At 38.3% G+C, this 14877-nt stretch overlaps 1 protein-coding gene across 1 annotated transcript in view; it reads right to left on the reverse strand.

The window, feature by feature from the left end:
- CSMD1 (CUB and Sushi multiple domains 1) overlaps positions 1-14877 on the reverse strand; it is a 1071386-nt gene that overhangs the window by 737416 nt on the left and 319093 nt on the right. Inside the window, exon 3 of the mRNA XM_041420500.1 lies at positions 4593-4705. Within this exon, the coding sequence (XP_041276434.1) occupies positions 4593-4705 (113 nt within the window). The remainder of the gene's footprint in view (positions 1-4592; positions 4706-14877) is intronic.

Here is a 14877-nt window from a genome sequence, read left to right on the forward strand (position 1 = left end):
GAAAATTACCTTGGCAAACTCACAGAATCATACTAAGTTGGTAGGGGATTTTTTTCAATTTTTTATTCTATATACCCAAATGTATGAACCATTAAAAAAAAAACCAAACATAACAAAAAAAAAATCAAACCAAACAAAGAAAAACAAACACAGTACAGAAACCAACCAAAACAAAACAATCTCCTACCGCATAACAGATACTCAAGAACAACAAGAACTGCAAGAGGTGAAAAAACCACAAAATTTCTTCAAAGGCTATACACCATGGAAGTACATCACCGCTTTCTGCTGTTGATGTCAATAGGGATTTAAAAAGAAGCTTTGGGAAAGTGCATAAGGGAGGATGACGTGACTGACAGTATAAATGTTAATGCTGGGTGTGAGCTGAAAGCTTTGAGAAATCAAAGAACAAAGAAAAAAGGAAATATGGCCTGTGGGCAAGTAGAACAGAAGGACTTTCTTCCAGCTTTCTTGTCTGGCAAGGAACAGCTGCTGCCATAGAACAGAGGTCAAGGAAAGCAAGGAACAAACACTAAGTCCAGTACATCTGGCATGTTGTTTAAACACTGTTCACCAATTCTACACTACAAAATATGGTTAGAAACAACAAAAACAATGACATACACACACACAAAAAAACCAAACCAAAACAAACCCATAAAGAAAACAAAACAAACAAACTAAAAAACCCCACTAAACCAAAAAACAACCCCAAAAAAACATAACCAACCAACCAGAAAAAACTCCTTAAAATGAACCAAACACTGTTAGCTTTAGAGGGCATCTTAATATTTAGTAACAGACACTAGTGTATCCAAATAGAAGCTAAACCCCATGATGTTCTATCTTATGTTGATGACTAGGAACACACTGTGAAATGAGTTTTGTACATTCGCTAATTTTTTTCCACTTGACAGCTGGATTCTCTGAATGGCAGGCCACAGTACCTTAGTAGAAGAAAGACCATCAAATTATAAATATGCATAGCAGTTCAGATACTGGTGTAATTTAAAAAGCATTTGTCTCTATTGCCAAACATAAGCAAGTTTTCTGGATGGGAGGAATACTTCTGACTTGCCAAAGAAAACTACTATAATGATACAGCAATACTGTTTTTTGGGCTTTTTAAAATTCTGTATGTAGCCCTCAAAGCACCTTCTTAAAGAATGGTTTGTTAACTTTATTCTAGAAAAGTAGGAATTAAACTGGTTTTACTGAGGAATTAAGCAAAATTGCACAAGTTCAAGTACTTCATTTTCTCCTTCTTCAGTCCCTGCAAAGCCTAAACCTATTTCCTATGATTTCACTGCAATTATAAAAAAGTAAAAACACATATTACAGAAAGAGGAGCTATCCCTCAATTCTCCAATTCCATTGCTAAAAAATTATGTTTATTTATGAAACAGTGATTGTAATGGTCAATAAATCATTTAATGGTTTAAGCTGACTGATGCTATAAACTAAAATTACTACTTCTGAAGTTCATAGTTCTTTTTACTGATATAAGCATGTGTTTGAGACTTCCATAAATAATTTTATTTCTAGAAAATAAGAAGAGTTCAAGTTTCCACCAGTACCAGAACTTAGAGAGCTGATGTGATTATAGAGAAAATTAAAGCATCATTACTTAAAAATATCAGAGAAACACGTATAAATCTGGTGAAAGAATGATCCAGTAAAGAAACCTATATTTCAGCCTAAGAATTCAGTAACTGCCCAACTACATCAGTATCATTAAACTCTCAGGTCTACTGCCACACACGATCTGATTTAGTTAATGTTAATATCCACATTGTGTATGGTCGACTCCAGGTTAAGTCATGTAAATACCACCAATATTCAAAGACTTACAGTGCCATGATGTGATTTCACTAGTTTCGTTCTTATTTCTACATTTTAAAAACACAAAGGATCCAGTTATGTCATTGCTGCACAGGAACTAAGGTCATAAATTAAGAATATACTAAGTAAAGGACACAGGTCAGAATCTAGTCCTGGGATGAGGATGTAATGTTCTCTCTCTTCTAGGGATACCAAGTATGGGTATATCTTCAGAGGCCATTCAATCATCATTGAAGTGGTTCACTTGCCTTGTTTCCTGGTCTAGTGCCCTACTAAGTTTTTAAAACTCTGCATCCTGAACCCATAATATCCAAACTCTCAGCTGGCAGCAGCATTCAGTAGCACTTCAATGCTCCCCTGCTCCCCTTACTTGAGTAATTCGCATACTCAAGAGAAGAATGAAAGAGTTGGCCAAAACCAGGGATATGCATAGAGTTTAGAAAGGCAAATTAGCCAGGGATGGGTAGCTGGCAGAGCGATTACAAAAACTTCTACTGACTAGTAATATCTGGTCTGTATTCCCCTCTCCTAAAGGAACTGAACACCTGTCTCAAAATCACATATGACACAGAAGCCAGAAGCTGTCACTATTAAAAACTGTCTAGGGAACAGTTATGGAAATTCTTAAACTATGGGGCAAATCAGCTGGCTGTTGCAGCAGAAATCACTCCAAGACTTCACAAAAAAAAACCACCTAACCCTTCACTGCTACAATTCCTTCTACAACCAGCAGTACCCACTGCCTGTCTCTAGACTGAAATGCTGTCACTTGAGTGACATTCACCACTTTTTCCAGAGCTGGATGTCACATTTTGACATCAATTTAAAGTTCGCTGACAATGCCAGGTTTACAGCCCTAAATCTGAAAGAGGGCAGTGTTGTTTAACCAGAAAGTGGTGTGTCTGTCACTGTTAATTACAGCTCTTCCTGCTGGGGTTTTTACAAGAAAGTAGGCCAGCAGGAAGTGTCATTATATTACAGCCTGTAGCTCCATGCATGTGTTTCTAAGTTGACAGTCAAGAGATGTCCTTTAACCTTTTTCACTGTGCTCACAAAACACAAACTGCTCAGATTGCATAAAAAGGATGAAATATGCTGTTGCATGCATCTCAGACGAGAGAATAATAGAGGTGCGTAGAAAGCAGCTTCCTATTGAGGCAACAATAACAGTTCCTGATGTGTTCATGATTTCTGATGTTCCTTTTCAATTTACCTAGTAAAGCTTATAAAGGCTATGGCAATGAAACTTAGTCCCCATATAAGTTAAAAAATAAGAGACTGATTAGCTGACTTACCAGGTGCTAAGGCATTGAGGGACAAAGGAAGAGGGGAATAGCCACCAAGGAGAGACATTCTGTGAGCTACCCACACAAAAGACAAAAAGCTCAAAACAAAGAAGTTTGACCTACTCATGACACCTCCTTTGCCCCTGTCTTTCACACCTATGTAATCCCCTCAATATGCATATTGAATTCAAGAAGAGACTTAAAAAGACACTATAATTTCAAACATTAATGAGATATGAAAAAAAGATATATCTCAATAAGGAATAGATTTTGTCACTGTCAAGAAAGGAAGGTAAAGTTTCAACAGTCCTAGAAAAACATGATCAAAGCTCACCAAGCATCTGAAGGTAGGTACCTGTGGTCTCTAAGGTACCGTGTCTTTCTCTAAAGTGGTGATCAATGTAATGGATTGCAAATTCTCTTCCTAGTAAAGAGCTACCATCAAACCATACTACTTTCTACATTCAGTTCCACATCAACTGCATCATAAAAACATTGCAGGCACTTTTTGTGGGCAAATTTTTCAGAATAAACACTATCAGACAAGGATTAGATCTATGAAACCATAGAAAAAATAACTTGGAGTTTGAGAAGTAATCTGAAAATGAGCCTTCTACAACTTTAAGTATTAGAAACCCTGCATTTTCCATGAATAAATTAAAAAAGGTGTAAGAAATCCCAACACACACAGAACCCCAAAACAACTAAAGCAACACCACACACTCAGTTTGAAAACACTCCTGAATTACATCCAAAACACCCTTATAATCCAACAAGCAAGTGACTTAATATCACTGTACCTGTTAACTTTCCCCAACAAAGACTGCAGTTCTCATAAAATAATTTCCTTAATACTTTGAGCTGTACAAATGGTATCATTCCCATTTAATGAGTATAATTCTTGTTAGACACAAGGAATGCTTGGCCTTATTTCTAACAAGAACTGAGTCTTCACTGCAGTCAATCACCTTCCACAGAGTAGGTTTCATCTGCTTTTTTGTGTGTTCTTAATTTTATATATGCATCTATTTTTGTTGTCATCTTTTTAATTTTCCACAATGAGAAGATTAGTGATTCATTTTCAAGACCATTTAGGATCCATCCTCCTCTCATTTTTATCATTACACCCCTTAAGTTAGACATTGCCTAAAGATGCTTCCAAAGAAATAGTTTAGGAAATAATAAGAAAACCATTTAAATGAATCCATCTCTGAATCCAGCTTTGGAGACCTGAAAAATTTCATTTTAAAAACCCGTCAGAAAATGCAGAATCAGTTTAAATTAAATTTAAAATTCAAAACGATGTCCATGATAAAGTAGCATTTTAAATATGCTACAAAATAAACCCCACAGTTAATGTAATACCAGCTGATTACTCAAATCCCCAACCAAATTGAAACATCACATTTCAACATGAAAAACATGTATTAAGTACAGTGAACACCCAGTAAGAGGAGTTCTTACCTTCATAGATAGCTTTGAAGCCTTGGGCACTGACAGCAAAATCTGTGGTGAAACAGAGGGTGAGGATAGATCCTGTGCTCACAATAGATGATGGAAGCTGAAATCCAGATAACCTGTGCAATAAAAAGGCACAAATTACTAACACTTTTTATACTAAAGCCCATCAGTAGATGTGATGAGCATTATGATAAACATCATGTTTTTACATCTGAACTGCAAACACTTTATGGGTTTTACCCTGATGCATCTCTAAACATTCACTGCAAAATTTCAAACAAGTCCTTAACCTTTAAAACTCTCCTATGTTAACACACCTATGTTCTCTCCAGAAAGCAATGAAAGAAAGACCTGTTTGTACCTACTGAAGACTTTGTGTGTGTGTGTGTGTGTTAGGACTAATTTTAAGATGAAGATAGGTAAATTTAGGACACCTAAAAGTAGATACTCACGTCTTGACTCAGAGATATTTCCTACAATTTGACATAGCTTATGCTATCCTGTCTATCCTCCAGGTGCTGCTTCAGAAAACCATGGATGTCACATGCTCAGTGTGATAAACATTAACTGACTAGAAAACAAACAAACCACGAAACTTCCATTTAAGAGCTTCAGAAAAAATTACATTTCCCCTCTTACTAGTAGTCTTACCTTTACGTACAAAATAGAATTTTGGATAAGCTATAATTACATTGCAATATTGCTTGTAAGACAATTTCCCAAAATCTGGATATTTTTGAGGGTAAAATTAATGAAGAAAAATGTTTAGATCCTTTATTGAAACATCACTAAACACAACTTGTTAGACCTGGCTGATACTAGTGAGATGGTTTTTTAATTATTAATTTCTCACAAGTCAGATATAAGACACCATTACTGTCCCACAAAACCAAAACTATACTGGTGGCTTAGCTGATCACTAGTTAATTTCTGTATCGTGCAATAGGGATATGTGATGGAGTATGTATAGGATAACCCTGCCAGAAAACCAGCTTTTGTTCAAACTTCACCCTGAAAGAGATTCTTAGATGTTGAAACAGATCATTAAAAAATCCAAATAAACTAACACAAAAAACCCACCAGGAAAAACCTTTTTTAATGATCTAGCTGGTTAAGACAATTCATGTCTTTAAAAAAAAAAATTAAAAAAACCCCCAAAAATGAAAAAGAAAACAAAAAAATCCATCTCGCCCTTGAAATTAATGGTACAATTAAGTCATAGTTCATTAATTGGCATCCAGAACTACAGAAGAGAAATAACTGTAAGCAATATACTAACAGAGCAGTGTCACTGAACTAGATGTTCTTTGCAAAATTAGGTTTATTAAAGACCTCTTTCATATATAAAAACACATAGGAGGAATTCCATGCTTCAATTGTGCCAGTCAGGTGGTTCCCCATCTCTTGCCAATTTTGAACTTTGGAAAACAAATAGAAGAGTCAGAGATCAAAGCAAGAGCTTTAAATAAAGCCATATAGTCAAGGCAAAATAAGTCAGCAAAAAGCTTTCTGCAACTTCTTCCTTTCATTTTAACAACATTTTCTCCCATATGGTAATTAGCTGTTTACTCTAATCTTTTTACCTTCTGTGTACTTCTCAACCTAATATTCCTATTCTTTTCCACCTCATTTACTCCAGTTCCAGAAATAACCAGGTTGATTTTCCCCTCAGTCTTCAAACTGCAGAACTACCATAAGGCTTGCCACATCTTATGTTCATGCTTTTGCATGTTCTCTCACCTGCGCTAGACATTTCAGTTTTTAGGGAAATGTGCCTCTTGTTCTACTTAATAAATTAGAGTAGTTATCTCTTCTGCCTTACATCTGGAGTGTACTCTCTGACAGTTCACATTTAACTTAGGTATGTATTCTCTGATCTTACTTATATGTCCCACTATTCTTTGAGAAGTGATTCAAAGAGTTCTTGTTTTAAGGGAAGGGCTTTGGAGATTTTTTGGATAGCACTACAAGTATTTCCTGCATCTAACATTTCTTGCTAATTACAGGAAACTAGCATGCATTGTAGGGGAAGAAAGGAAAATCAGCTTCAGTCAGAAGCAGCTAGCCTCAACATTTCACACTGCATGGGAGAACTAAAAAAAGACCCCACAATAAAAAGACCAAAAAAAAAAAAAAAAGAAAAAAAAGAAAAAAAAAGAGTTTTATCAGTGCAGAACTACAAAGCTTTGCTTCCTCATTCCTGTTTTCTTCACTTGGTCTGGATTTGGTTCATATAAATTAACTTAGCCGTGAGTAGACATCCTGAGTTCTTGGTATGATTTCTACCACCAAACTGCTTTGATTCTAAGTGTCACTCCTACAATATGGATTCTCAGGAGCCAAATGTACTTTTTTTCTATATCATCCACCTTGAAATACCAGAAGATCATCCTTTAGGCTGACATTGCAATTCAGCAATTCAATTAAAAGAAGACAAATACATTCTTTTATACCCTAAGTCAGTGCACTTAAAGGTTTTGCAAACTTACAAGTGTGAGAGACTGGAATGTTAATGGTTAACGACTTGAGATATTCTTGCCATTTGTGGAGGCAGCAGAGTGCTTCGCCAGGCCAGGTTTGCACACCCACCCACCCAAGGGCGACAGGTTTGAGCCAGGTAAGGAAGAAGGCAGGTAAGAAGCAGACCCTGCAGAGGCAGGGCAGTGCTCTTTACCATTAATGTCCGCCTGTTTCACAACTGGCTCAGTTCTAAAACCACTCCCTATCTACCTTCCCTGAGGAAGGCATGGGAAATTTACATTCTCAGGGGATGTTCATACATAGGTCTGAAGGTATTCATCCCTTCAGATGGGGCAAAACTGGCCCAACTATGCTGACATGAGATGCAATGTCTTGGAAGGTGTCATAAACTCATGACTCCAGAAACATGCCCAAACTCAGTTCTGGGGGCTTTCACCAGAGGACTGTGAAAGACCATTGGTGCTGCTACAGTGTAAAAGTGCCAACCCCAGGGGTGGTACCTGGGCTTTCAACCTAAAGCTGAAGTTAACCCAGTGAGCTCCTGCCTCATGGGCTTCCCCCACCTGCAACAGACCAAGATGGCAACCACAACTCTGACCAAGACACGGATAATCAAGTCTCATTGCTGGAGCCATGGGCAGGGGTATCTTTCTACTCTTACCCTCTCCTTCTCTCTTTCTTTTCTGTATAGATTTTTCTAAAGTGTTTATTTTATGCTTTTACACTGCTATGTTACTAAAGATAACAACCAAAAGGGCTACACACCTGCTTCCCTTTGCAATGCAATTGTTCTAAAATAAACCCTACACATATAAACACCAGTCATTCAGTTCTGCTTAACTCTAACCTCCCCCAAGGTTTCTATTAATAAGAAACTGGGTTACCCTCATCTTCTGGGGTGAGTTGTAACTGTAGGAAAAGGCAGATATGTGAGGAAACTTCAAGGATGTCAACTTGAAATGTATTTTATCAAGATCTTTAAATCCCACTAATCCAAAAAAACATTTACAGAAAAGTAAAAAAAAAAAATTCATAGAAAAAATTCAGCAGACTACCCAGGTGCTTCTATGTCTTGCCTGCCTGGCCACCCCAAGCCAGCTGCTCTGCAGGTGAAAGGGCAGGGGAGGCAGTGGTGGCAGCTTCCCCTTCCTGACCCCTGCCACAGAGAGAGGTGTTAAATAGTGCCAGCACCACCACGCAATGGTGGCAGGTCAGCAGCAGAAGCATGATGAGTGATTCCCTAATGCAGAACTTAGACAACATTGACTTCTTGACTCTGTGAGATTTTGCAAAAATCTTTAAAATAGTGGAACTTATTAACAAGCAGCAGTTTATCTTCTGGTCAGAGAAGAGGAGGAAGTGAAGACGTGAAGGAAAACAACACGGCAACAGGGAGGCCTGTGGGGAAAAAAGGAGAGGGAGAACCTGTTTCAAGCATTGGAGCCAAAATTCTTCTGCAAGCCATAACGAGGACTATGGTAAAACAAACTGTTCCCATGTAATGCATAAAGTCACAGGAAACGCAAAAATCCACTCGCAGCCCATAGGAAAAGTGCTCATGCCGGAGGGGGCGGATGTCAGAGAAAGCTGTTGTCTAGTGGGAGACCTGAATAGGGAGAGAGGGCCCTTACTTCCAAACTAGAGCAGCCTATCTTTAAAAGACTGCACCCCGTGAATGAGTGACCATGCCAGAACAGTTTTGGGATGATTGTTTGCTCATGGGAGGGACCCCACAGCATAACAGAAAACTACAGCATAACAGAAAAAAGACTTCTTTCCCTGGGTGAGCAGAAGATCTTGACTGATGAACTGACCAAAGCCCCACACCCTGTCTCCCTGCACTGTCACTGGAAAGAAGGGAGGGATTGGGTGGGGAGGGGGGAGGGGAAGGTGTTTTAAAGGCTTTTTTTACTTCTTATTATCCTCCTCTGACTCTGTTAATAATAAATTTACTTTGTACCTTTAAATTTGAATCTGCCCTTCCCTTAGAGTATTTTTTTCTCCCAATCCTTATCTCAAGTCATGAGCCCTTCATTTTTTCCCCCTCTCCTCTGCTCAAAGAGGTAGCAGGAGAGGGTAAGCAAAGGACTTCCGTGGTGCCTGGCATTTGGCCAGTGTCACACCACGGCACTCACTAACCCCTATCAACAGAAGGGAAGGAGAAAATAAGTTAGAAATGTTCCTTGGTCAGGAGATCACAGACAAGGAGGTAAATTGCTAATTATTGTCACGAGCGAGATAGATTTGACTTGGGGAAAATTAGTTTATTTTATTACCAATTAAAGTATGGACTCTGAAAAACAAAGATTAATCGAAAACCTTTCTCCCCAGTCTCAACTTTATTCCTTCCTTCCCAACTCTTCCACCTCTTCCCTTAGCCAGTGTAGGGAATGGGGCTGGGGCTCATCCACAGCTGCTCTGCAGCTTTTGCCACCTCTCAGTTTTACTTTGCTCCAGCATGGGCTTTCCATAGGCTGTGATTTCTTCAGGAAACATCTTCCTCTTGCTCCACCATGACCTCTTCCAGAGACCACAGGGGAACCTCTGCTCCGATGCCTGTGGCACCTGCTCCCCCTCCTTCCCACACCCTGGAGGTCTCCCAGCTGTTTCTCTAACTTGCTTTCCTCCCTTTTTCTCTGTGGTGTTTTCTCTCCTTTCTTACATGTGTTTCCTGAGGTCCCCCAGCCCGGCCGTGGCTCAGCCGTGCCCTGCGGTGGGCAGTTGGATCCAGTTGGAACCGGCTGTGTCCGGCCTCCCCTCATGGTGCCACTGCAGCCCTCACTGGGAGCCTGGGCACCCGCACCCTCTGCAGCCGCTATGATACAAGCAAAGAAGGCTTCAGTGCCTCTCAATTTATGAATTAAAAAGTCAAACAATTATGTTATCTTACTAATTAATAATTAGAATCAGTTATAACTACCTGACTATCTGGACAGAAGAGAAGCTACAGCAGTTATTTACAAGAAGGTGGTAACTCCACTTATTCCACAGAGAACAGCAGCAGCGCTATGACAGCACATTTACAGGACACATATCCTTAACATGACCTTTTACGAAGCCACTGGCTGTCAGTAATAAGAAGAGTTACCCACAGGGTAAGACACCAAATGGTACTTAAAGCCAAAAGATCAGCACATCCATTTCAAAATACCAGGCTTTTACCTGCCACATGTGAAATCACAGAAGCCTTATCTTAATAATTTACATCCATTCCATTGCCTAAAGGAAGTCAAGATTTAAAACCTGAGACAGCATCTCATATGTAAAGGTAGCAGAAGAAGCTACTATAAGATTAGTATAAGATCCATAATTTAAAATCGATTTTCTATTTCAGAAGATAAATATATATTTAATTTCTTTTTAGTCCCACTGCCCCTAGATTCAAACTTCTTAAGTCACAGAAAAATGGAAGATAAAGACAGTAAATTGTTCAAGCTTAACTAAAAATAAACTGCAGGAATTATAACATTAATATTTTGCTAGTAGAGTGTCCTGGTTTAGGGCAAATTTGGGAGGAAGCAGATTCAAGTGGCTCCTCTCCCACTTGGCTAGGGAAAAGATTTCCTTGGAGAAAAGTGGAAAAAAACCAATTTATTTAACAAGCAAAGTATTCGCAAGCATAAAAAATGAATAACATTATAAAAATTAAACTTCTCACTGTTCTGAAGAGATGGCTAATTCAGAAAGTTCTTGTCTTGGGGTGTAACTTGGCTCACTCAGTCTCTTATCAGTCCCTCCTGCACGGGAAAATGCCACATCCTGGGCCCTGCTGACCCACAGGTGTGAGCTCCTGATCTTCTGGGTTTTCCATCCAGTGCAGGTTAGAACAGTTCCAAAAAACAAACAACCAAAAAAAAAAAAAAAAAAAAAAAAAAAAAAGCAAGAGTCCAGAGAACTTCTCTGCCTTAGCTAGCTAAAAACTAACCAAAAAGCAAAGGAGAGCTCTCTCCCACTGCCGTCCGTGCTGCAGTCGACACAGTCCAGGAACAGGAATGTGGAGGAGTGAGCAGTTTCTGAAAACAAACTCCACACTTCATCTCTCCCCCACTTTGTTCTTGGAATCAGTCTTAAAGGTGTAAATCTTATTTCTTGGCTAAATAGATGAATGGGGATACAAATCAGCATCATAAAGTCACCCTAGGACATAAAGGAAGGTACCTTATTATCCAAACTCACCAAGTTCATTCAATAAGTAGAAATAAGCTACAAGCTGAATGCTTTTGATGTATTTGGCCTCAAGGAAAGGCAGTTGGTTTCTCTAGGTGCCACCAAAGAGCCAAAGGTCCACATCTGCTGTGGCTTCCCACAGCATCCTGATGGTGCACAGCAGCCTGTGACCACAGTTCAGTGAGTCCCTAAGGGAGCAGGAACACATGGCATGAGCTGTCCAATGCCAAACCAGCACATAGCTGGGAGGGAACTGAAGAGATGGCAGCTCCCAGGCATGGGAGGTGGCCAGGGGCTTCCAGGGGGTGTAGCTGATTGCAAAGGTGAGGCCACCAGTGGGGTCCAGTGGCTCTAGCCTGGTGGGACCACATGAGGAGAGAGCAATTCCCAGAACACTGGCAGCTGGTGGATGGGCCTTGCGGGGTTGTTACTGATGCAGAGAAGGACTTGCCCAATGGGAAATCCCAACACTTCCCCACAGTGCCTGCTTGCAGGCACCAAGCAAGGAAAAAAGCTGGTTCATTACTCAAGTGCAGCCACAGAAATGGTTTCTTATGTTTCTGTGCTAAATGACATGGAAAGAAAACATCAGCTGATATTTGATAAAACTGGGCAAGAACAAATCAGTGCTGCAGACTGTCAAAAATCAAAGTGATACCATAAACTGCCAGAGGACTAAAACTAATATTTTATCTTTAAAATAAGTAAGTTATTTCACATACTACAAAGCTAATGACTTTTTGTTCTTGAGAAAAAACAGCTGAAACTCCTAAGTAATGTATTCCAGGTTATTGACTATATAACCATAAACTGAGTCAGGAAACCAATCATCTTTCAGGGATTTTGTCCCCCATGTTTTGTCAAACCGTTTAAGATATGTTCTTAGAAAACATTTGCATTAGTCATTTTAAGCTTCATTATGTGAGTTATGTCTGTTTACTCTCTCACATATGGATGTCACATCAGTCATCTTTTTGGAAAGTGTGTGATATCAATCCACATGCATGTTTATAGGTATCTGTTATTCTGTATAACTTCACTTGTGAAGCCAGCTTGCCTTTCCTACATCAGAAGGCTTTACAGAGAGTGCCACATCAGGCTGACAATAACTTTGCACCAACAAACCATTGTCTCAACTTCAGAAAAAATTAGGATAAATTTTATTTGAAACTTTGCTCCATTATAGAACATCCATAATGCCGCAAATTATATTTTTTCCCACTTGTGAGTTGTTTGGAAATGAAAAATGTACAGAAGTTTTCAGTTGGAAGAAAAACTCAAAACCCAGACAAATAGAACCACCAAAAAAACCAAACAAACAAAAACAAAACAAAACAAAAAAAAAACCCAAACAAACAAAAAGCCACCCCAAAAACAAAGAAACAAACTGGAACTCACAAACAGTCAAAGCCCTATTAAAGTAAAACAAATTGTATTTTATGCCTCCACTAAATGAAATTTAGACAGGGGAAAAGTCTGTGAAGAGGACTTTTTTTACAGGCCATGTACTAATAACTCAAAGATCACCCACATTTCCACTTCTCTAGCTTTTATAGGCTCACTTTATATTAGTATATCATGACACCTATACAAAAAACAGTGGCATGAAGTCAGTGTAAATGGAATAACAATAACTGGCTTAGAAACCCTGCAACAAACAAAAATTGCCTGAAGGGGGGAAAATATATCAATTTCTAGAGCTTCTTTTAACATTTTTACAAATTGGATTACAGCAGTATTGCCAGCTGAAAAATCCCCTATTCTAGCCTTTTTTGGTTGTTCCACTTTAGGCAAACATCTTAAGGCAAAAGAAAATACACTAGCAAATATTTGAATAGATACAAACAACATGTTTGTCCTTAGCAGCACTAGGGAGATATCTAAAAAAACACATTACTGTCCAAATATGAGTGTATTTAACAAACAGCTTACATAGTGTTCAATGCTCCTTCTAGAATGAAGACTGAATTTTTGTGCCCAGAACTTTATTCTAGAAATGTGTGAAGCTACAAATATGGCTTATGATACACAGTAACATTTGGAATACTGACATGGCTTTGCAGATTTTCATTATCTGTTTTGCCCAGGCTGGATGATCTGGCTTTTTTTTTTTTTTTTTTTTAATTGCTCAATACAAAATACATATTAATTATTGAAATCCTAATAAAAATTATGAAGAACATTGAGACCACAGTTCACTAATGCAAATTATTTCAATCCAGTACTTGAAAGGGGCTTATAAGAAAGGTGGGGACAGACTTCCTAGTAAGCCCCATTGCAATAGGGCTATGGTTTTAAACTTAAGGAGGGTAGATTTAAACTAGATACAAGGAAGAAGTTTTTTTATTTTGACGGTTGTGAAACACTGGAACAGTTGCCCAGAGAAGTGATGCCTCATCTCTGAAAACATGGAAGCATTCAGGTTGGCTAGTACTCTGAACAATGGGATAGAGTTGAAAATGTCACGGCTTGTGCAGCGGGCAGTGGACGAGGTGACCTTTAAAGGCCCCTTCCAACCCAAAGCATTCTGTAATTCTATGACTCTAGGAATTCAAGTACATTGTAACATGTAGACAGAGCAGAGTTAGGGGACTAGGATGGATTTATTTAAATACACAAAATCAAAAGAATCTTCAAATACTCTACATTTGTCTTATTTTAAGAAATGCATTTTTAGCAAAAGAAACTTAGGCATTGCCCAGATCATTTGGAATTCTACTGGAAATGTTTCTTATAGCTGTAAGACAAAAAGCTGTACTTAAGGAAGAACAACTGATGAAGTTCCAAACACAAAAGTTATTGGATCAATCAAGTGACACCTTTCCTTCACCTTCTGTATCTTTCCAAACTATTTACCTGTTCAGCTTAAAGAATCTTCTCAGAGTGTTTTGATATGTTACACATATTGAAAATATGTCCCTATGAGACTTTTCACTTGATATAGTAATGTATCCTGTTTCAGAACTGAGGAAAGGATTTTCCTTCACTGTCACCTCATTATGACTTTGGTTTTTTACCCTGAATTTAATTGTTCTGACAACTCTATTTTAAAGGGGTCAGGCTTTGACAGTTTTAGACTATCTGCACAAAGCTCACTATATTAACTTTCTGCTCCTATGTTTTTACTCCCAAGAGCTATGACATTCTTCTTTTCTATGCAAACCTTTGAAGTCTATCTATAATTTCTACCCATCATACTCAAAGATTAGTACAGTATGTATCATTTATTACTTGAATACCTCCTGTCAAAACTGCTGCTTGGTTTGTTTGTCCTTTATAAGAAAGAAATCTAGTGGGTATTTCAGTGAGTCATAAAGTTCATTTTATCTAAATTTAACTTTTAAAAAAACTGTTTTGAAGCTAACTAGTTTTGATAGTTTCAAGTGGCACTTAAAAGAAGCAGTTGCTGCTACTAATATGAAATAATGATCAATTCTGGAAATCTTTGAGTATTATGTGAGTGCTTTGGGCGAAGCCCATTCTTATTGTATTAAGCACCATATATTCGTATTTTTCTTCATTACGTCACTTGTCATCTCCTTTGGACATTTTTTCACAGTATTGAAAACCTTCAGGAAGACAAGTCATCCGTGTAGTTCAGTGCTTAAATTTAAACATAATTCCTATGTAAATCATGACT

This window comes from Onychostruthus taczanowskii, unplaced genomic scaffold, assembly GCF_017590055.1.
Source record: "Onychostruthus taczanowskii isolate IOZ18803 unplaced genomic scaffold, ASM1759005v1 scaffold11, whole genome shotgun sequence".
In the NCBI taxonomy this organism is placed as follows: domain Eukaryota; kingdom Metazoa; phylum Chordata; class Aves; order Passeriformes; family Passeridae; genus Onychostruthus; species Onychostruthus taczanowskii.